The following is a 24,564-nucleotide window of genomic DNA, read 5'->3' as shown; positions in this document are numbered from 1 at the left end:
CCTTAGAAGCGCCAGAATTGTCTTTTGGCTTTCCTTTCTTGTTCTGCTCTGTTCTGCTCTGGGTTCACTCTCCAAATGAGCTACTTCCACACAAGTCTTGTTGTGGAGTCTGCTTTCTGGGGAAACAGACGCTAAAGCACTGATTCTAATCAAGTCCCACCCATTGAACTCTCAGTCCCACTGATTGAACTCTCCCGGAATAATAAACAAGAAGAAAATGATTATGACCATGTTTGAAGTAGATTCTGATTCTATTAGGCCATACGAATTTTTCTCAGTCTTCTCCATGATATAACATCACCATCTTATTCATCAGTGTTGAATTTGAAAGCTAAAATGAATCGTACTTGATCTTACGTTGAAGTTCATTATTTTTCTGAGAAACTAAGTTAATTAAGGGCTGGTGCCATTATTATTAGCTTTGCAGCAGGCCTAGTGGTCCACATGCTTGCCTTTTGATGACAAGTCTTGACAGACATCGTGGGGCAGTTGACTGTTTACCACGGCAGTCGGCTAATATTGGGAAGTTAGAAGTGGAGTTCTCAGTTATATGATTTTATCTGGTGTTTTTCCAAGGGAACCTACTTGGCATCTATGCTCTCCTCACCTGCAACAAACAACTTTACAATTCCTGATAGAAAAGGAGATAAAGCAAAAGTCCTAGCCCAACACCATGAAGGAATAAAAATACCTACAGACTTACAGCTACTGAATCCATTTCAGTAGCTATAGATATACTTGGTTTCTTTTAACCACCAAACTTATAAGTAATTTTGTTTCTTCAGAAAATGACAATTCTCTCAGGGGACCGACAGGCTAGATATGTTTATTACAGCAAAGTTTTTGGGTGTATCTACTATTTGATATTAACAAAATCAGAAGCTTTGAATAAATAGGACACATCATTAGATTCTAAACTTGAGGTTATACTAATACTAAATTTGTACACTAAGGAATATTACCATACTTTCCCTCCACCATGGTCTAAGCATAATGCTTGGAACCTAGCACATCTCAGGGCATATTTGTTGAATGAATGAATAAATGTGTGATTGTTAATAACAAGGACAAAATGCCAACAAAGTTTCACTGAGGAGTAAATCAAGGTGGCATCAGGAATGACTTTCCAGCAGGATAACAGGTGTGGTTATGTGGGAGAGGCCATTCTTCCATCCCTGTCCTCCCTACTGTCTTTTGTTTTCTCTCAGTGTTCACCAGAGCCCGGGGCTCCTGGGAGCCAGACTGCGGGAGAGCACACCCCCTGGGTATCTTTTCATCGCTCTGCTGACTGGCTCTGGGCCGATCCTGCAGGCTCCCAGGAACAGAGCTTAGCAGAACGATAAGGGAAGGTCATTCATTGCTTCTTGCTCTGGCCCTCTTTAGATGGGGCTGGAGAAGCTTGAAAGGCAATCCTCTCTACACGCCACTCTTTCCCAACTGACTGGAGCACTTAAGATGATGCTCTTTCCTAAATTGTGAGAGTAAAAATGCTTAGTTAGCACAGCTTCCTGGCATAAAGCAGAAGCAAGACAGAGGGAAGGAAGATGATGCATGTTACATCCAGACGCCTGGAAACAAGGCTACAGGTGTCGGCTTACTTCACAGGCTGTACGTGCAGTGGTAGCAGCTTGAGCAGACAAAGCTTCAAGCACTCTATAAAAAAAAATTCTAGGGCTTCCCTGGTGGAGCAGTGGTTGAGAGTCAGCCTGCAGATGCAGGGGACACGGGTTAGTGCCCCGGTCCGGGAAAATCCCACATGCCGCGGATCGGTTAGGCCCATGAGCCATGGCTGCTGAGCCTGCGCATCCGGAGCCTGTGCTCCGCAACGGGAGAGGCCACAATAGTGAGAGGCCCGCGTACCGCAAAAAAAATTCTAACAAGAAAACAAAACCCTGATCTTTAAGATCTTCAAAATAAAAGCAATTAAAGGGAAGAAGTAGCTTTAATTAAACTCGTATCACAAGCATCAGGGCTTTAAAATCATAGCTTTTCTCTACCAGAAGTTTGCCCTGATTAAGGGGAGACATTTTTGCTGTCGGTCCAGCGTGCCCAGAGGGGAGCAGTGTTTCCACCGCCTGGTGCACGGGCATCTTTAATGGGTTTGTGTTCTGCTGCCACCACCAAATTCCCCACAGGGAATTCTGGGGAACATTGTATTCTAGCATGATCCACTTGTCTTTATTCTAAACAAGTGTCTAGAATGATTCAACGTCAGGAATGAAAATGCGTGTCCAACACATTTGGAACAATACAAAGATACTTATGCTCCAAGGGTTTGACATCTGTCACTTATTTCCCTGACTGTGAACCTTCCTGCTCTTCCTTCTGACTCCTTGAGTGGAGAGAGTCCTTCTATCTTTCTCTTTTAAACACATCTCTTTGGGGGGGAGCTATTTCTCTTGCCTGCGTTCTTACTTTAAACTTCGGGCATTGTGGAAGGCAAAATCCTAGGATGCCCCGCCTCGCCCCACCCCAAGGTTCCTGGCACCCGGAGTGCGCATGCCTTGTCTCAGTTATTCAATCAAACACTAATCCAGGTACTGCTGTGGGGAATTTTACAGATGTAATTAAGGTCCCAAACCAGTTGGCTTTAAGATAGGGAGAGGATCTGGGTGGGCCTGACCTAATCACATGAGTCCTTTAAAAGCAGAGAGTATTTTTCTGGTTGGTCACAGAGGAGGCAGTCAGAGAAACACTTGGAAGAAGAAGAAGACATTTGAACTCTGAACGGCCTGTGGGGAGCCATGTGGCAAGGAGTGTGAGTGGCCTCTAGGAACTGAGAGCTGTCCCCAGCTGACTGTCAGCAGCAAATGAGGACCTCAGTCCTTCAACCATAAGGAAATGAATTCTGCCAACAGCCAGTTCACTTGGAAGAGGACCTGGAGCCCCAGATAAGAACCATAGACCCAGCCATCATTTTGATGTCAGTCCATGAGACTCTGAGCTGAGAATCCAGCCATGCTGCTTGGGTTTCTACCTACAGAAACAGGGTAATAATAAATGTGTGTTGTTTTCAGCTGCTAAGTGTGTGGTCATTTGTTATGCAAAGATAGAAAACTGACACAGGCAGCCAGAAATCCACACACTTAAAAATGAGGCAGAGATGAGGAATATGCTGGTACACTAGCTTGAAGAAAAGTGAGTGGGATATTAGCATTTGTTAATGCAGGCTACTTTTGCAGTATAAGACTAGTCACTTGGCTGGTGAAGAATGAGTCTAGTGGGGCATATTCGTTCATTCATAGGAGAGCATTTATTCAGGTACATAGAGAGCATTCACTCGGGTTAATTTTGCAGTGTTAGAGAAACATTTAGGTAAATAGATAACTGCATTTTTTTTTTTGGTTCACAAGAAATCCTGAAAGAAGTTTAGAGATGTTACAGACAAAAGCATGTGTTCTGACTTTAAACTATATCTGAATGAAGGATACTTTAAAAAAATGTTTCATTTACTAGAGGAAAGATATTTTGAGAAAGCCAGATGCAAACGTATACCTTTTGTCCTCTTTTTCTTTTAAACAAAATTTTAATTCAATTTGAATTGATATGAGTGATAGAAAGAAAATTCAGACTGTAACCAGAAGAACTGGTGCAACATCTGCTGTGGGTGTGGAGGAGAGGATCCTCTTGCCTCCTTATTTTTTTTCCCCACTATTAAACAGGAGGGATTAGAGATTTCTGATTGATTTCTCTTGTTGCCTTTCATTGTTCATGAACTTACGGCTGCGTTTCGTTGACTCCAAAGTAATTTCTGAAAAAGATCTGCTGACATCACAGGGTATCTGGGTCATTTAACATGTCAATGCTGACCGAGGAAATAATGTTCTAGTAGAAGACGGTTATTTGTTCAGAATAAAGGCTGAGATGTTGCATTTTCATACATGCTTATAAACGGTATACAGGGTTTTTATTTTGTGGAAAGCCACCAGGACACCTGGAAGCTAAAGAGAAGGCTGCTGATTAGGAAGGAGTATTGGGAATACTATTGTATTCTCCCTTCTGTCCCACTGCTCCTAGAAAATAGAATATCTGAATTTTGTCCCCTAGTTTTTAGACACATTCATTCCTTTATTCTGTTAGAGAATGTGCTAGCCATGACAGGGGAGGGAAGGCAAGACAGGGTACAAAGATGAATGGTAAAGGGAAAAGCTGATTCAGAAAATAGAGCCTATGGAGAAAAATTGAAGAAATGAAGAATCTTTTGCCTGAGGAAAAAGAAGATGGGCTTTTAAAAAAACCTTGAAGTATAGTTGCTGACAATATTATATAAAAGTTATAGGTATACAATATAGTGAGTCACAATTTTTAAAAGTTACATTCCAGTTATAGTTATTATAAAATATTGGTTATATCCCTCATGTTGTACAATATGTCCTTGTAGCTTGTTTCATGCATAATAGTTTGTACCTCTTACCCCCCAGCTCCATATTGCCCGTCTCCACTTCCCTCTCCCCCTGGTAACCACTAGTTCTCTGTATCAGTGAGTCTGCTAAAGATGGGCTTCTTACAACTTTTCTTTTCTAGCAGAGGTTGGTAAATGTTTTTTGTGGACCAAGAGGCACCACCATATTATATAGTAGTACTGTGTGGATACTATGTAGAGAAAACAAGTTTCCACAACATTTTTACTTATGAAATTAAAAATATAATAACTGAGCCCAAGGTTTTAAAAATGCACATCTACCGATGAAAAGAATAGAATTATTTTGGGGAGATAGCATTTTGCTTATTTGGGGTCACAAGTTAGTGTTCCCTATTATCAAATAGGTTGCAAATACTCATCTGTGAAAACTATTCTTAGTTCACAGTCTATACAAAATTAGATGCTGGGTCACATTCAATTCACGGGCCATGGTTTTCTGGCCTCTCCTTTAGAGTGTTTTAGAACACTGACAACGAGTTATTCTCAGCATCCGCCAGGAATTGTATTAAATGAAATGAACACGAATGTCAGTGATAGGAATCAATATTCTAGAAACAGAGTAGGCAAGCGCTGTGGGGAAGAAAATATGGGGAATGAACTAACTCTTTTGGTCTTTGAATTTAGACAGAAAAGAAATCTCCTAAAAATCTATACATTCCATGCTATACCCAGGCAATATTTATTTTTTCTAGGTGATAACTTTACAAGTATCAGTTTTTGTGTTTTTTCTTCCATTATATAGTTTTAAAGCTTACTTTTGTTAATGTACAAAATAAATTTTACCTGTAAATAAGGTCTGGACCTAAAAATAAACAACCTGTTCTAAGTTAAGGTCTATTGATTTCCATGAAGTAAATACAATGTAAGAGTTTTCAATAAAACAATGCACTTACAAGCACACTTTCTGGATTTTTTTCTTATTTCTTTTATTGCAGAGTAAAACTCCATTATTAGCTACCATAATTTATTGTGGGTGAGGTTTTATTGCAGACAGAAATTATCCTTCTCTAATACAGGGGTGTATATTCAATGTTGATTCATATGTCACAACCACCAGTGCTTCTGGCTGTCTTCCTAAAAGGAAGACTTCAACTGTGATGAAGATAAACCAGGCTCAACTGTGTTAGCGTTTTCCAAGTACCTCAACATCACAACTGCTACATTTTTTGTCAGGAAGGAAAACTCAGCAAACACATATAGTACTTGCATTTAAGCCTTCTGATCAAGGTAGAAACAACTTTAAAATGAAACTTAATTTTAGCAGAGCACTCAACATATGCTGTTCTTCTGCCTTGAGCCTTACTTTTGTCTAGTTTGTATAGAATGTAATATCTTTCCTCCTTCTAAAAACGTATGATATTTATAAGGTACATTGTAAAGCAAATAACACTTCCCTAATGCCTACTAATTCTTTAAGGCTCCGCCCTTTCCAGGAAACTCCTGTCCGCAGCCCTCACACCCAGGTCAGGTCACTGCCTTCTTGGTGGTCCTACACTCTATGTCCTTATTCCTAGCATTATACTTCCACATTGTTTTATACGTCTGTTTAAAAATCCATCTATCTAATTAGACTTTGGGCAAGGTTAAGGCAGAGATCACATCTTATTCACCACTGTTCTATCCTTGGTACCTAGTGCAGTGCAAACCTATAGTAGGAACTCACTATAAGCTTCCTAAATTAAGGGGTAAATGAACTGATGCACTGAGGGGCAACTAGACAAGGTTGGATCAATGCTGCTTTCCAAGAAGGTCACTGTTTTCCCCACTGTTTTCCAAGAGGGTGAATGAAACTATGACATAATTCTGGATATAGAATAAGGATGAGGGCCAGAGAAGAACAGGTAATGGAAAACGAGGTGCCCAAGAATGAGGAAGGGGCTTTGTCAGAGAGTAGGAGGAATGGGAAGTGGCCTGTGGGTTGCTGGACCCAGTTAGGGCAAACAATGTGAGCCCTTTGTAATGTTGGCTGCAGGGTTGCCAAATCGATGTGGGTTTTTTTCTTTTCTTTTCCTTTCCCTTTCTTCCTTTGATCTTTCTTTCCTTCCTCCCTTCTTTACTTCCTTCCTTCTTTTCCTTTTAATTAATTAATTTGCTCCTCCTTACCATTTTGTAATGTCTTTTTAAAATTCCCCATCTCTACTGAAAGTAGTCTAAGGAAGGCTCTGCGTGGCAAAGCTTTAAGGGGACAGAGCTCCCTCTATGTTGAGGGCCACTGGAGTGGTAATGAGGAAGGAAAATGGGAGGATCCCATCACTTTTTCATTGCTGAAAACACAGAAATTCTTCCTTTTGTTAAAATATGGGTGATGGGGGTGAGGGGAGAAGGAAAGATTTTCTTCTGTGGGAGCATTTTCCTTGTCCTTTAACACCAGCCCCCGAAAGGGCTTTTAAGACTTATCAACACCCAGGACTGCAAGTACAACCCCAGATTCCTTCCCACATCTGTACTGTTCTTCTCACTGCATTTTGGGGGACTGGTTTAGCTTCCTGTGAGGAGTCAACACACATCTTTGATATTTGACCCACCTACGTTTTTTCTCCCTTCTTGTCCTGCCCCATTTCTAGCTACTGGGGCTAGAGAACAAGCTGTAACTTGAGGAGCAGCCGTGCCCTGCCCACCTCCACAGTCATGATTAGCTGTAAACCCAGGAGCCTGCGGCTGGGGGGCGGGGTCTGCCCAGGGCCCCAAGAAGCATCTGCAGGAGACTCTGGGAGGGTAGAGATGTGGACATGGCTGATTTCTACGTTCACCAAGTGCCTAGTCCCTCTGCCACATATTCAAGAACTATGTCTATGGATGCAGGAGAACTTTACGGTTTTCATTTTTAAAATTCACCTGATACTAATTAGAGAATGAGAACAGTTATTAATTTTTTATAGCAGTCAGTTTTCAAAAAAGGAAAGAGTAAGCTCATATAAATGAACTTTGAAGCAATATATTTTCCAAGAGAAAATGGATGCGATAATCTAATGGAAGCATTGACCAAGGAATGTGAACCTGCTCACTGTGAATAGTGAGCTAGATTGCCGCTTGCGTGTTAAAATTTGGGAAAAAGTTGAAGCAAGTTTCTTTGTTTCTTTAAGTGTTGTCTCTTCTCTTGTTATTGTCTGATGTAGGCAAAAGTAGTTAATACTCTGATACAAAGGGCTAATTTTTGTAGTTTCAGAAAGTAACTTAAATGTGTTCCAGGAGTTTGTAGACATTTTCCTATATTTGTAAAGGAAATATAAGGAGGATTTAATGTTTGATATTTTCTAAAATCTTTGAAACGATTTTGATGGCACTGCATTTATAATACCAAAGGTTGGGAAAAGAAGAAAACCATCTATCCAGATTTAAACCATTCCAGGGGCAGGATTATATACATATCCAGAGGCTCATCCATTCCAATACTTTAGCAGCTGAGCCATTAAGCCTTCAGAATTACTTGGGAAGAGTCTTTCTACCATTTATGTACCATAATACTCTTTTTACTGTTGTATAAACATATTTTTATCAATACTTGCAAGAAAGCCTACTTTTAATAAACTAAGTAACAAATGTAAACTATAGGATTCATGAGGGTAATTAGTCCAAACAGCTGGCATACTTACAATTGCATTTCTTCTGAACAAACCTCAGCTTGCATGCTGTTCTGTAGGTGGAGAGTCGGATGCGATCCAGATCTTGAGCCCCTGGGGGGAGAAAATCGTACACATGTGGTGTGCCATGCGTGTGGAAAGAAAGTGATAATGTTTATAAATAAAACAACTACAGATCTAAACTATACACTTCATTTGATTTTTATCGTTATTAGAATACAAGTTTAACTTTAAGACTTGAAAAGGTCTGTCCCATATTCCTCAGGTTCTGCGGGAAGGCAGCACGTGTATCCAGCATGGAGATCAGGTTACTGACTATGTTCATGGGCCAAGGAACACAAACTCAGCCCTGTGGTGTCTACTGCTTCTGAGAACAGTCTGCTCAAGCTGTGACTTAAAACAGTTAGATGATGCCAGGTAGTAACATCATCAAATAATCATTTTAAGTGGTCACTAGAGCATGGCTGTGAGGTGAGCACAGGCTGAATGCTGGTCATCTTTTCTTGGTGACTTTAGGCCAATTGTTTTTAGAAGCCTCAGTTTTCTCACCTGGAAGATGGGACTGACAACAATATTACTACTTATTTCATAGGATTGCTAAAAGGATAAATGAGCGCCTATAACCTACAGCGCTGGGAACACTGCCTGGCACACAGTAAGTGCATCGTTATTATTCCCGTCTATCTTGCAAAGCTTCCTGTCAACCTCAGAGGAGACTCCTTTCTAAAAAACAACCCCTGCTATTTCTGACACTGTGGCTTCCAGTTCCTCCCTAACATGGCGTGTTCCCCACATTCTTGAACTACTTTCCTCATCCACTCCTCTACTCAAGAATCCAGCATGGATTCTGATGCCTGCAGCACCAGGGCTGAATGTTCAGCTCAGAATCCAAGCCCCTCTGCAGGCTCTTTCTATCCTACGTACCCCACCCCACAACATTTCCCACTGCTCTCTACCCCCGAACCTCTGCCGGGCTTGGGCCGGTCTCCTCACCATCCCCTGCAGATGGGCTGTTTGTTAAATCGACACCTGAGTTCCTGGCCATCCTCCCACCCTCCTCTGAATGGGCTAATTTCTAGGACAGAGTCGACTTTCAACAAATGTCTGTTCTTCTCTACTTCTAACTATTTGGCTCTCTTCAAGCCCACGTTTATGGTTCATAACAGATATTAAGGCATATGGCTACATTTTGACATGTATTGAACCTTCTTTTTACCAGTAAATGTGCTACAGAAATGCTTTAGAAGAGTTAGGGCAGCAAGTAAATGAACCGGCCTAGAAGCAATTATATTAGGAGGCCAATTAAGTGCTTTCCTAATGAAACTTGGGATCAATTAGCAAGTGTCCCTCACTGAGAGCATTTATCATTCCCTCACCTCAAACTGATCTCTTTAGATTCATAAAAAATACTATCAATACTTCTATTACTCTATGGTGTTATGAGGCAGATCATTAAACATTCATTCTCATGAGAGTTTATTACTTGACAAACAGACTCATTGATACTGAGTGCTCGAAGGATCAAAGAGGTAGGACTTACCCCCACCCAATGCAGGAATTTGCCTAAACATGTTCTCAGTAGACGGACATTTATCCAATGTCCATGTAAGATTATTTCCAACGATAGAGATGATTATAATTTAGTGAAAATATATGAGCTTTAAAGTCAGTAACTCTTAATCTTTCTCTTCCTTGTTGTTTGAACTTTGACAAGTTTTTACTTGCCATCCGATTTCTTCATGTACAAAATGAGGATAATAGTATCAACTTTACCAGCTGGTAACCTCTGTGGCTGGTACCTAGTGAGCACTTAATAGCAGACAGACCTCCTTATAATGTTTCAGGTATCATTTCTGAGCACCAGTAAGTGATAGAAATTTCTTTTTTATATTTGGGCTTTAATTTGCCTCCTTGTAACTTCAATCCGTTTGATCTGGTTTCCCTTCTGGAGCCATATAACCTTTTCTCCCTGTCTATTATAAACTTGATTAATTTATTCCGCAAAGATTGGGAAGCAGCTATCATGATCATCATTAGCATCTTCATTACCATCTGGACATTATGTACAAAGGTGTCTGTCATCACGGAGTTTAAAGTTTAGATGGGGAGGTAGCTTATCCTTGACCTTCTTAGGTTGAAGATGTGCAAGTCCAAAGTCATTTCAAGTATCAACACAATGTCTACCACAGAGCACGACACATAATGGGCTTCAATACATGGATGCTGCTATTATTCTCATTATCATCAGACACGGCTTGGAGACCAGACCCTTAAACATTCAAGTTATCCTGTTCTACGGCTGGCTGATACCTCCTTGAAATGACATATACAAAATTCACCCAAATGCCACAGCTATTGCCTTACCTGTATGGAATGTATAGAATACAATAGTTACCACCATTGATGAGGACATTTACTGATGCAATTTTTTCATAGATAGTTCATTCTTCTGGCTCTTATTAAGCTAGCAGTTCATTAAAAAAGCTAGCTTTTAAAAATCATATGCACTTTTATTAAGTTAGGGCTTTTCTATTTTCTATTTAAATGCTTATTTGGGGGCTAAAGGTAGGACTTCATATTTAATCTTAGTTTCTTTTACTTTTTAGCTCATGCTTCTACCTTTCTGATATTTAAAATATTTTTGATTTTGTCACTGGCATTTCAAAGGGCCTTCCCAGTTTCATGTCCTCTGTAAATCTGAGAGGCTCATGTGGGAAATGAACTCTCTAGGATGCTGGATAACCAGAGACACAGAGACCATCAGAAATACATGAACGCTAAATCTTTTACCCCTGGTTGAAGATGTACTTTTAGTGATGCTGAGTTTGGCTCAATAATCAAGATAATCTCAATGTCTGTAAATAATCCTTTAAAAGAAGACATTAGAGACATAGATGATTTATGTAAGTTCTTCAAAAATAATGATTTAAGCTCCAGGTATAAAACGACTATGATGCAGTACACGATTAAATTTCTTAGTTCCAGCAAGACCTCATCCTCTGAGAAGAGAAACTTTGGTTCCTCTGCTCCTCCATCTCATAGAGGTCCTAGGGGGCATTTGGCTAAGGTGCCGCTCTCCAGGATGCAGTAAAGAGGGACATAGAGATGATGCTTAGGGTCAGGAGTGTACTGACTGCTCTCCTCTGCCCATCACCATGTGGACTCAACTGACCCTCTGTTTTGTTCAAGCCTCAGGAAGGGGTCTGGAGGTCTGTCAATGTCTCCAGTTTGTGAAAGTTCTTCCTGGCTGAGGATGTAAGCCCTAAATATTAAAAGGGATGTGGTGAGCTGTGAAGTTTAGCTTTTCAGATACAACGGCCCATTGCCTCACATGGACCATGTAAGTGGCAACCATGGGATCCATCATGGATTCTGGAACCCAAAAAAGCTGTACTGAGACAGGCTGGGCAGGTTCTTGCTCCATTTACCCACCTTGTTTAAAATAAATTTGTCTCTGGCCCAATAAACCATGGACTTAGTTCAGTTTGACATGTGTGGTCTCTTCTTGAAAGTCTATAAATTCATAGCCTACCTTGAGAGTAGTCTCATGTCTTCTGTGTCCAAGTCGTTGCCTAAAATCTAAGACCTGACCAGGTCCACAAAGTCTTCCAGAATACAACTGGAGGCTGTCCTCCAAGTTGATGAATCCATTACTTATTCCTCCAGACATGGTCACAACATGGTTACAATCCCTACCTAATTGTACAAAGATCCAGCTCACGTTTTTCCAACGCATGCACAATCTAAGAGAGTTTTGTCAGTATCTTGCTGAAATTAAGGTTCATTTTTATCCTATGGTATTTTCCTGAGCTAGCAGTCTAGTAACCTTATTAAAAAGGGAAATTAGCTCACTTAATTCATTTATAAAAAAGATGGAATTTGGATAAATGAATAAGGAAATGAGGTCAATAGAGTAATCCTTATTCTTAGCATGTTGAAATGTCTAGGATTACCACTATATTTTGTCCATGTTCTGAAAAAAAAATCCATTTTATCTTGAAACCTACATCAAATTCACACTCTATACTCTCAAGAAACTAATTCTTCCTTTTAAATAAAAAAATAGTACAGCACTTCCTTATTTCTTTGCAATGTCCTCTTAATTATTTCTCAAATTTATAGTGTCTTTTCCATTATTATTATATCACTGGGCTATAATTCTTTAAAACATGGAGACTTGACTCATCTAAATAATATCTTAGATTAGACTTGCTTCATAATTATATGGTGGGGGCTGGGGGTAAATAATTAAGGGTAGAGATGAATAGTATTTTCTCTACTTCTGTATATATTTAAAACTTTTCATAAGAAAAATTTAAAGCTAATTCATTTAAGGCAAGTTGATGCTCTTGCAACATCTCCTCAAACCTCTCACACTCAGGTCATAGCTGGAAAAAAATGATAGACAGGAAAGCAAAGATGCAAGTTCAGAAATTCTGACTGATCACATTGTTACTTTCTGCAAATCCTGTTTTTCCTTTCTTTAGCTCTTCTTTTCAAGATTTTTTCTCCTCCCTCTGTCCCTTCCTTCCTCCTGCCTTCTTTCATTCCTTCCACCCATCCATCCATCCATCCATCCATTCATCCAGCCAGCCAGCAAGCCAGCTAGCCAACCAACCAACCTGTCTTATCTAATTTTTGGCTTTAGCTTCGTTCATTACACTTTGAACAGTTTCACACAATTCATATGTTTTGCCTTATATGTTTTCATAGCTCATTTATAAAACCTTTTATAAAATCATTCAGATTCTTAAATTTCTTACTCATTTTTCAAACTCACCCAACAAATATTTATTGAATAAAGATGAAGCCTATGAACTCCATGTCTAAACTCTTTTTCATGCTTGATGATTGACTGGATGTGTGTGTGTGTGTATGTGTGTGAGAGAGAGAGACAGAAAGAGAGAAAGAGAGAGAGCAGGCAAAGGAGTTTTGGGGTCAAAAATAATGTTCAACTTTCTATCTTAGACAACTCAGTGGGATGGGTTGGCCCTCATTGAGCTAAGGTACCAACAAGGGGGAACAGGTCTGTAGGTGTGGGAAGATGAAGGGTTTAGTTTTGGGCTTACAGAGTTTGAGTTGTTTGTGGGGTGTCCGAGTGGAGATATCCAGTGTCAGTTGGATATTTGGATATGGAACTCCTTAATATGGACTATATTCCAGGAATTATTAATAAACATATAAAATGTACCAATGTCCCTTAACTGAGCCAGGACTGGGAATATTTCCCAAGAGGAGACTGTGTGCACAAGTAGGGCTATTCCACATTCTAGATAACAAAATGAGGCACAAATTTGGGGTTAGAAACTTCCTCCCCACTTCTGAACAATACCCTTGGTAGCTGTTCAAGGACTGTGTGGCTTTGGAAATACTGGAAAGTGGCAGCCTTGGTGGGACATTGCTTTGTTATGATGGGGAGTTGATGGAGCTAACGGTGAGCCTATCTCAAGGTGCTTCAACAGCAGAAGATTTGACAGTGAGAAGCCAAGTCTGGAAGGGACACTGACTTTACATGCTAACTATTCTGGATAAGCTGGTTCCTGAGAACATGGGGTGTGGTTTTGAAGGACACCTTGAACACTTGAGAGCCATAACAGTAACGGTGAAGCCTTGAGAGAAAGTCAAACTGTATAGGGAGAGAATCGGTCAAGAACAAAACTTTGGTTAAAATCTGACTTCAGGGTGTCTGGAGGCTACTAAGAGACAGAAAAAGAGAAGTAGAGTAGTCAGAAAAAATAGGAGACCAGACTACAATGGTGACATAAGGAAGAATTTCCAGAATGGTGACCCATGGTGTTGACATCCCCAAAGTGCTGAAGAGCACAAGAAATGAAGATGAAAGTGAAAATAGTCACTGTATCCACCATGGCTCATGGGAGTGGGATAATTAACGTCATTTCCTTGAATTTTTGAAATTAGTTTTCCTAAAACTCATAGTGTGCATTGCAAAATCACACTTCAGGTGCCATTGCAACTATGCACATGCTGACTGCTGTCAATATTCTGAAGAAGGACGGTCTGCCTTTGAACCACTCAACAGTGTTTGTTGAGCACCTCCATTTGCCTCCCTTTGGTTTCTGGTCCCTCCTCCACTCAGAGCCCACTGGTATCACTCTGCTTTCTCCCCAGGACCTTCCTCATCTTGTTAGGCAGCCTTCCATGTTCTGAAAGAGTGTTTTCCAATCATTTCCCTCCCATTAAAACCTACTTATCCTGTGTTCTGAGGCTTTTAAACCAACACTGATTCAGCATCTAAGCTGGATGGGTTTGAAGGGAAAGGTTCAGCATCCATCCCTAAGGAGAAGTTCATGTGAATGAGTGACACAGAAAACTTTCCTTTGTAAATTCTTTGTAAGTAAGTGTCATACAAAGCAGAGTAAATGTGCTCTCAGAGCATAAAAACAGAGAAGAAAGGGAGCTTGATTCCGAGAACAAACAATTTATTCTGCTAAAAACCAGTTGGATGAAATTATTTGACCTGATAAACTTACTTGGTGGCTGAAAAGGCCAAGGTGAGAATGACATTTACATTTAACTGAACACTACTTTTCAGTTTTAATCTAAGGTACTAAGCAAACTGATAATTAGGGCATTATACTGAGGGGAAGTTTTGGTTTAGGGCAACTTGCCCAAAATTGCTTTTAATCAAAGTATGTGGGCACACAGGTTTTTTTGTTTTTTATTTTGGTTTAGTTTTATTTTTTGGCTTATTTGTGAGTCCATGCTGCTCCTAACTTTGTTTCTTTGCCTTTTTGTTTTTGTTTCTGCTGCTTGCGGTTATGAGTTCCGAGTAGATGTTTAACACGTGTATGTGTCACAGTCACCTGAATTTGCCAGAATTTCTCATCAATTGTTCTTCTTATCAATTGTTACCTGAGGGCAGACAGCAGAAGCACGAAGAACTACAATCCTGCAGCATGTGGAACAAAATCACAATCAAAGAAAGATAGACAAGATGAAAAGGCAGAGGGCTATGTACCAGATGAAGGAACAAGATAAAACTCCAGAAAAACAACTAAATGAAACTGAGATACGTAATCTTCCAGAAAGAGATTTCAGAATAATGATAGTGAAGATGATCCAGGACCTAGGAAAAAGAATGCAGGCAAAGATAGAGAAGATGCAACAAATGTTTAACAAAGATCTAGAAGAATTAAAGAACAAATAAACAGAGATGAACAATAAAATATCTGAAAAGAAAAATATACTAGAAGGAATCGATAGCAGAGTAACTGAGGCAGAAGAACGGATAAGTGTCTTGGTAGACAGAATGGTGGAATTCACTGCTGTGGAACAGAATAAAGAAAAATAATGAAAAGAAATGAAGACAGCCTAAGAGACCTCTGGGACAAAATCAAACACAACATTATACATTACTAAATAACCAGGAGATCACAGAAGAAATCAAAGAGGAAATCAGAAAATACCTAGAGACAAATGACAATGAAAAGACGATGATCCAAAACCTATGGGATGCAGCAAAAGCAGTTCTAAGAGGGAAGTTTATAGCTATACAAGCCTACCTCAAGAAACAAGAAAAATCTCAAATAAACAATCTAACGTTACACCTAAAGGAACTAGAGAAAGAAGAACAAACAAAACCCAGAGTTAGCAGAAGGAAAGAAATCATCAAGCTCAGAGCAGAAATAAATGAAATAGAAACAAAGAAAACAATAGCAAAGATCAATACAACTGAAAGCTGGTTCCTTGAGAAGATAAACACAATTGATAAACCACTAGCCAGACTGATCAAGAAAAAGAGGTAGAGGACTCAAATCGTTAAAATTAGAAATGAAAAGGGAGAAGTTACAATGGACACTGCAGAAATACAAAGCATCTTAAGAGACTACTACAAGCAACACTATGCCAATAAGAGGGACAACCTGGAAGAAATGGACAAATTCTTACAAAGGTATAACCTTCCATGACTGAAACAGGAAGAAATAGAAAATATGAACAGGCCAATCACAAGTAATGAAATTGAAACTGTGATTAAAAATCTTCCTACAAACAAAAGTCCAGGAAAAGACTAAATAGACATTTCTCCAAAGAAGACATACAGATCGCCAAGAGGCACATGAAAAGCTGCTCAGCATCATTAATTATTAGAGAATGCAAATCAAAACTACAATGAAGTATCACCTCACACCAGTTAGAATGGTATCATCAGAAAATCTACAAACAATAAATTCTGGAGAGGGTGTGGAGAAAAGGGAACCCTCTTGCACTGTTGGTGGGAATGTAAACTGATACATCCACTATGGAGAACAGTATAAAGTTTCCTTAAAAAAACTAAAAATAGAATTACCATATGACCCAGCAATCCCACTACTGGGCATATACCCAGAGAAAACCATAATTCAAAAAGACACATGCACCCCAATGTTCATTGCAGCACTATTTACAATAGCCAGGTCATGGAAGCAACCTAAATGCCCATCGACAGACGAATGGATAAAGAAGATGTAGTACATATATACAATGGAATATTACTCAGCTATAAAAAGGAATGAAATTTGGTCATTTGCAGAGACGTGGATGCATCTAGAGACTGTCATACAGAGTGAAGTAAGTCAGAAAGAGAAAAACAAATATCGTATATTAACGCATATATGTGGAACCCAGAAAATGGTAGAGATGAAACGGTTTGCAGGGCAGAAATTGAGACACAAATGTAGAGAACAAACGTATGGACACCAAGGGGGGAAGTGGCGGGAGTGGGGTGGTGCTGTGATGAATTGGGAGATTGGGATTGACATGTATACACTGATTTGTATACAACTGATGACTGATAAGAACCTGCTGTATATAAAATAAATTAAATTAAATTAAAAAAAATCGTCACCCTGTTTTCTGTGTTCTCTGCTCTTTTGCTTTTGTAAGGTTCCCCTCAGCTTGACTTACCTTTAGACAGGTTTCTTCCTGACTCTAGGTCTTTGATCTCCCTTTTCTTAGAGCACTTACTTTTCTACAAAACTTTCCTTTGTAAATTCTTTGTCTGCCCCTTTAAAGATGTAAACCTCCCAGACTTTTGCCAGTTTTACAACCCAGGAATATCTTTCTCAAGGACTGGGAGCCATTCTGTGGAAATGAAATCATTGAAGGAGATCTCCTAGTGTCTGTGGGAGGGTAGGAGCCTAACTTCCTCATTGTGACAATGAGTAAACACAGTTGACCAACTTCCCCTCTGGTATCCTCCAGTACTTCTGCTCTAGCTCACCCCAGTGCTTAGAAACCCTCCTGTCTTTGGTTCTGGCAGAGCTGAGTTCCATCTCTCTCCCCTCTCACAATAGTATTGAAAGAAGTCTTCCCTGCCTTCTTAACTGCTTTTTTTTTTTCCTGTGACATTTGCAATTTCCAAAACCAAGAAACTCTTCAGCACTTTCCTTTCATGTTTAAAAAGAACTACTTCTAGGTAATTCTTAGCTGACCAGATTTACAAGTTCTTCCTTCTTTTTCAGCTCCCTGTCTAGACATCATAGATTCCTGGAAGAAGTTACTTTCTAAGTTTCGATGTCAGTCTTCTCTGATAATAGTTTCCTTGTTTTCCTTTGGTGTCCTGCTGCTAGAACTGGGGTAACCCATATATTTTTCAAATATTTAACACATTCTCAATGAGATTACATTTCTATTTTGTCTGACAGTCTATCAAAATCAATTTCTCCTGTTGAAATCAGCCAACTGCTTTATCTGGCAGAATCCCACTTACTGTGGACGTGTGTCCTATTTAGTGTTAATCTGAACACGATGCTCACTAATGAATTGTTAAGGTCAGATGTGTTTGCTTGCTTTTGAAGAGAGGAAGAACAGAAGAAAGATACATATCGGTGTGGCTTGCTTAACTATTTTGATCACTAATCAGGAGAACTCAAAATGATTTAATAAACTGTATGACCTCCCTGAGAAGCTTCTATGAAAAGGTTAAGTTACAATTTGGGAAACGAATGCACAATTTTCCTAAGTCTCTCTCATTTGAAAAATTTAGAGCTTTTCTGTTGCTATGGCTATAAAACTTATGTTGATCTTTCTTTGAGTTGGACAACTTTTTTTTTTTTTTTTTTGCGGTACGCGGGCCTCTCACCTTTGTGGCCTCTCCCATTGCGGAGCACAGGCTCCGGATGCGCAGACTCATCGGCCATGGCTCACGGGCCCAGCCGCTCCGCGGCACGTGGGATCCTCCCAGACCAGGGCACGAACCCGTGTCCCCTGCATCGGCAGGCAGACTCCCAACCACTGCGCCACCAGGGAAGCCCTCAGTTGGACAACTTTAATTCAAAAGACATTTATGACATACGTGTTTGTCTGTGCCAGACACTGCACCAGGTTTAGAAGGAGCTGGGATTATGTACTTAAATTCAGATAAATGTTATAAAATCATGACATAAGCACACTTTTAAAATTCTTACAGTCTGTTGGCTAATACGGTCTTTAATGTAACAATGATAAATTTAAAGATTTCCTCTAAGACTTTATTGCGTTTCTATGTTAAAAATTAATGTTTTTTTTCTTTTTCTGAGAAAACACTGGTCCATGATATACATAGCTCTTGCCTCTTCAGTCTAAGAATCTATGATAGGAGAGGATACCTGTGCTGCTTTGGATTTTGTCTAGATGGCCAGGCAGTAACTAGGTTCCTTCCTCTGTCAGATTTGTATCAACAAAGGTCACAGTTCCAGATGACTGGTCAGGCCAGAAGTGAGGCTACAGTATCAGACATGGAAATTGGAAAGTCATGGCTGAAACTGTCACAGGCACTATAGACATGTTTCTAAAAGTGGAAAAAGCAAGGAGCATGATTGAGATTCTCCACATCAATTTTAATTTTCCTTCCTCTTTGTTAGTTCTAATGCTGTCTTGGTGCCTCCAGATTATTGGGAAATGATAAAGGAAAATGTGAATCTTATTGTCTGGGGCTTTCCTTTATCTGCTCTGACCCTCATTCTTGCTAATCAGTTTCAATCTTCAGTAGAAGCCTAATTTTGCCTCTTGGCTTCCCCAAGTAAAAGGCTTACGACTCACCTCTGCTCACCCTCATTCCTTCTGCAGGGAAGGAGAGATAAAAAGCCCATAAGAGAATCGTACTTTTTTCTTTATAACATTTAATTTGAGATGTGTGTTCTCCCCCCAATGTCAAGTTCTTCTTCCTTATGAATAAGAAAAATGGTCTAGAAGGAGATACTACCACCAATTACTTACACAGCAACCTTGCATTTACATAAACCAACAATCTTTATTTAATGAGTTCTCCATTGGAGACAGTAAATATAGTCTTGGTTTGGTTTTCCTTGCATAGCAGGTCACCTCCAAGCTCTTTTAAACCTTTGTTTTCCTTTTCACTTTTTAGAAACTAGTTTGTAGGACAGCTTGTCCCCCGTTGCATGAAGTTCAAATGACAGCTTATAGCTTGGTCTGGTAATCACACCTGACTCCTCTTTCCCATATGAACATATGATACTGTTTTGTGGGTAAGACATTCAGTGATTCATTTCAAACTTTTAATCTATTTCCTGCAATGTGCCAGACCCTGCGGTAGTACAGGGAAATGAACACAGACTTTGAAGTTTAGTGGATTGTATTAATGCCAACACTAAATAGTGTTTATTAAGCATCTGTGTATGTATATATACATTCAGGTCCACGAACCTTTTCCTTTCATATAAGATATACAGTCTTAGTAACAAATTATGATGATTCACTGTCTAATTTAATTCTTACTCAAGAGGAGGCAGAAACGCCTAAACATACATTTTATGTAAAGACTTTAGGATTTTAGGGAAAAGTACAAATGTCATAAGGATTAAGTGGTTGTTTCCAGCCTTCCATGAGTATTCAAGGGTGTTCCTTCAAAGTTCCATACTTACTCATCTCTGCAAACAGCTGTCTTCTTTCTGCCATGGTATTTCCTCTTTTCCCACTATCTTCAATCATTCTATGAGACAAAATGGTTACAATGTGTATTAGCCCCATGTTAATAAGGCAAACAGCCATTTCTACATAAACACACTTGCTATGGTCATGCCACAGACGTAGACACCAACTACTTAAAACTGTGTCTGTAAAAAGAATAGCTTTACTTTGACTAACTTAAATGGTTGTACATATTTTCCATATGTAATATTGTAGTTGTGGAAGGGGGTGTAAAATTTTTATTTTCTAATGTACAAATAACTACAATAGCAGATCACCTTGTGCTATAATGGAATACAACCCTCTACCATCTGTTAGGTGATGCATTTCACATAGAGTTCCTCTTTCAATTTTGGGAATACCTATGAATAATATAGAGTAGATATTACAGATCCTATTCAAGAAATGATGAGATTGAGAGTCTCATGGACATAGTAAGGGAAATAGCATAGACTTGTGTACTCCAAGACCAGTCTGCTTTCCACTACATTCTGTTACAGCTTGTCCTGTGTACACCCAAAACCTCAATTTAGAAGAAGGTCATTTCCTAAATGTTCATTTCTACTTTAAGTGTCTGGAACCTGCAACTGTTTTTCTATACATAATAATTTCAGGCAAAGTGGTTAGGTTCACCTCTCTCTACTTAATCATACTATCGTCTGCAACAGAACTACTTAAAAAATACTATGAAAACACCAACAGTTAAAATGGAGAATTAAAAAAAAATTTTTTAATTAAAATTTGACTTAAGGAAAAAGAAAATAATGGGAAAGTTGACGGAAATGTTGTTTAGCCCGATAGAGGGTTTGGGGCTAAATATACGTGTTTTATAGGTTGATGGAGTTGATTTTTTGTTATAGCAAATTAAGCTTTTAAAAACTAAGGTTTTCTCTCTCACACACACATATATACATACACTTATATACATATATGTATGTTTTGATTCAGGCATGGTAAACAGAAGGCACAGCTGATCTCTTTGGCTCTCAATGGACCCTGTTCTTTTTCAAATATGAATTTTGCTCATGTTATTGTTATTATTTTTGCCTGGATTGCCCTCAGCCTATGAATGGATAAGTTGCAGTTATCCTTCAGGTCTCAGTTTAGCTGTTATCTTCCTCTGAAATTTTCCTGCACTATGATGGTTTGGTTACTGTCCTCTGAATCTCCATAGTCTTGTTATGCCTCTTTCTCAACGCTGAGCATTCACTTAACAAATGTTTATAGAGTGCCTTCTACACTCCAGGAACCAAACTAAGCTCTGGGTATACAACAGTGATGAAGTCACAGTTCCTGCCCTCAAGGCACTTACACTCTAGTAGTGAGATACAGAAGCATAAAAGCAATGAAAACACAACGAGGCAACTACAGCCGTAGAAGTGTAAAGAAAGATATGCGAATGTGAGAGAGGCCGATTACCTGGGGGTAAATTTAAGGGAACTACAATCCTCCTTTGGTATCCACAGGGGATTGGTTCCAGCCTCTCCCCTGCTTCCCCAATACCAAAATCCTCACATGCTCAAGTCCCTTATATAAAACAGTGATGTACGGTTGGTCCCCTGGATCTGCCTTTGATGGGGAGTTGGTTGAGTCCTCAGTGTGGACCCCACAGATATGGAGGGCCCGCTGTGCTTGCAGAAGACTGCTCAAAAGATGATGACTCACTGGGGACTAAAAGAAGAAAATTGGTGGAGAAACAAAATGTGATGTCAGACAAACTGGTCAAACAGCCTCTCCAGTTGCTTCTATGAGTTAAGGATTATTTGCCTACTGCTAGGAAAGGAAAGAAGGGCACGGAACAGCCTTAGTTTACAGAGTTAAGAGTGTGTATCCATTCACAATGGGTGGTAATATAACCAAGGTCAGGCTTCAATAATAACTGGAAAAACACAGAGTTGTTAATGAAGCTTCCTCAACTTGGTAACGATGCAGTGCTGAACACAGTCCAATACTTTCTTTTTATGAGATTTTAAATGTGTAGGTATGGTTGATATATATAGATCAGGAGAAAAACACACCCCCCCTGAATCACGTAACCCATCTCCTTTCCTCCAGAGGAAGTGGGCAGATAATAATCTGACGTTCACAAACTAGTCTGGGAAGAGCTTCCAATTTTTATTTCAAGAGCTCAGAAGTAGAGCTGAAGCAGTATAGAGATAGGGGATAGAAACAGGATATGTTCCTGCATCTGTCTATATGTTGGACTGAGATGAGAAGAACCATTATAAATAAATCACAAAGGATGGCAGGCTGGAAAGCTATGATTGAAAATGTCAGGGAGCAGGGGAGTGGGAAGAGTAAGCTGGGACAAAGTGAGAGAGAGGCATGGACTTATATACACTACCAAATGTAAGGTAGATAGCTAGTGGGAAGCAGCTGCATAGCACAGGGAGATCAGCTCGGTGCTTTGTGTCCACCTAGAGGGGTGGGATAGGGCGGGTGGGAGGCAGATGCAAGAGGGAGGATATATGGGGATATATGTATACGTATAGCTGATTCACTTTGTTATAAAGCAGAAACTAACACACCACTGTAAAGCAATTATACTCCAATAAAGATGTTAAAAAAAAAAAGAAAATGTCAGGGAGGTAAAGACTGGCTTGTGAACTTGCAGAGTTACTGCCCTTACTACTCACTTGGTACTGTCTGTGACATCTCTTCTTTTAGTTAACTTTTTGTTTGTCTCTGTAAGGTTTTTAGGGGCAGTAACTGAAAATTTTAAATTCTTCACAGTGTCTAGCCAAATCCAGTCAACAGATACTATGTCCAGTTACCATTAACTGAACAAAAGAATAAAACAGAAGAAAAAGAGGAAAGAGAGAGAAAAGAAAAATAGGATTTCTTTCCCCCAAACGGACTTTCAATTATATTTTCAAAAACTGACTCATAGAAGAGTGAAATTCCAATTGTATTAGTTTCAGAAATTAATTATTTGAAATGAGAGAAACCAATTTATATTTTTAAAATAATCTGGAACCATGCATTTTACAGTAAAATCTTGTCTTATGAAACAGAGGTTGAAATACACACAAACTATATTGATGTCACCTTTTGGTCTATTCATCACTGTTTTGGTTAATTAACTCATAAAAGAACAATCATTAGTTACACAATAGGTATTAACTCTCACTTCTAAGTAAAATGTGTACCTTATGAGGAAAAGAAAGAACAAACTCAGTGGTGTAAAATAATGGAAAGCCTGGAAAATGATTACGAATATATAAGGAAAAATAGCACACCTCTCATTTTCCCCCCAGAGTTTTCTGGGAAGCGGTGCTGTTAGATAAAATGGAGAATATTCATTTATTCCCCATCGATTGCAGTCATAATAGTAAAAATGGAGGCATGCCAGTTTTCAGCTTACACTGATTCCACAGAGGGACTCATGGACACGGTGAGCTCATAAATCAAATAGGCAAAAAGCACCACTGTGGGCTCCTTAGTTTCCGATTTAACTCTGATCAGTGGGTCTTGGGATACACAATGTCTGACTATATTCTCATCGTTTTAGAAAGAAAGAAGAGCAAAAATTTCAGTAGAGGAAGGAGGAAGAGCTTTACAGACAGCAACTTCGCTTCTGAAATTGTCAAGAAGCTTGGCTTTTCGTGAATTTCAGTATAAGGACAGCTGCCCAGAGTCATATGGAGGAGATGAAGGGGAAAATAACCCATCTATGACAATACTAATATCACAAGGTGCGTGGCTCACCAACAGGCCTGATTTTGTCAGTGTCTGTTGCTCCTTCATGTAGATGAGATGCTTAACTTAGAGTTTTACCAGAAGATTGCAGAAATGTCAAAAGTATAAAATGAACTAACAATGATAAATAAGGGGTGAGCCCCGTCAGATGTTTCTTTTACTAGCACTCAGTCCCACAGATTACACAGGGTGTGTATTGTTTTCACTTATGAGAATCCATCCTTTCATTCATTTAAGACATATTTATAATATAGCTATAACTGGTCAGACCACTGTTAGCTTCTTGAGATCCAAAGATGAGTAAGACATGATCCTTGCCCTTAAGAAGCTCACAGTCCAGAAGGGGAAACAAATTATTCTAACAAATAATTATAATTTGGTGTGTACTGCTAGATATAGTAGTTTATATCTGGGAAGATTCAAAAGAGACATCAAAGAAAGGGTGACTCTGGAGCAGAGTTTTAAAGGATGAATAGGAATGTTCCAGATAGAAGAGGGTGGAGAGGTGGCAACTATAGTTAGAAAGAATCACTAAAAAAAAGCATGGAGCTTGAGAAAGGGTATATGGTGCATTTGGCAACTGGGAATAGTTCAGTATTGCTGAGCGCAAGTGAGAGGCGAACAGGCATCTGATCTACAAAGCCTTATTTGTCAAGTCTAGACAGTATAGGACTTTCCTACGGGAGGCTGGGTACCATCCAAGGTTTTAGCAGGGAATTGATGTACACAGATTTAGGTTTTGGCAAGATTGCTCCAGCATGTCGAGTGGAGAAAAGATTTGGGTAGGCAGGAGGGTAGGGGATAGAAACCCATGAGTGATGGAAGAGTCCAGTTAGCTGGATACTTCCGTGATTCAGGAGTGAAACTAATATGTCTTATGCTAAAGGACTGACTTGAGAGAGATTTAGGACACATCTGATAGGACTTGGTGATTGGCAGGTCACGTGGAGAACA

The 24,564-nt window shown here is 39.4% G+C and overlaps 1 protein-coding gene across 3 annotated transcripts in view; it reads right to left on the bottom strand.

Annotated features, from left to right (window-relative positions):
• The window catches only part of DTNA (dystrobrevin alpha), a 274,470-nt gene that overhangs the window by 105,720 nt on the left and 144,186 nt on the right, over positions 1–24,564 (bottom strand). For all 3 annotated transcript variants that reach the window (XM_024764509.1, XM_024764517.1, XM_024764501.1), the window contains exons 3-4: positions 19,866–19,933; positions 8,017–8,097 (exon numbers count right to left, since the gene is read on the bottom strand). In XM_024764509.1, coding sequence (XP_024620277.1) covers positions 8,017–8,097; positions 19,866–19,932 — 148 coding nt within the window. In that variant the 5' untranslated portion in view covers position 19,933. The remainder of the gene's footprint in view (positions 1–8,016; positions 8,098–19,865; positions 19,934–24,564) is intronic.

Source organism: Neophocaena asiaeorientalis, unplaced genomic scaffold (genome assembly GCF_003031525.2).
Source record: "Neophocaena asiaeorientalis asiaeorientalis breed wild unplaced genomic scaffold, Neophocaena_asiaeorientalis_V1.1 scaffold210, whole genome shotgun sequence".
Classification (NCBI taxonomy): domain Eukaryota; kingdom Metazoa; phylum Chordata; class Mammalia; order Artiodactyla; family Phocoenidae; genus Neophocaena; species Neophocaena asiaeorientalis.
This window is presented reverse-complemented; position numbering and strand designations above follow the sequence as displayed.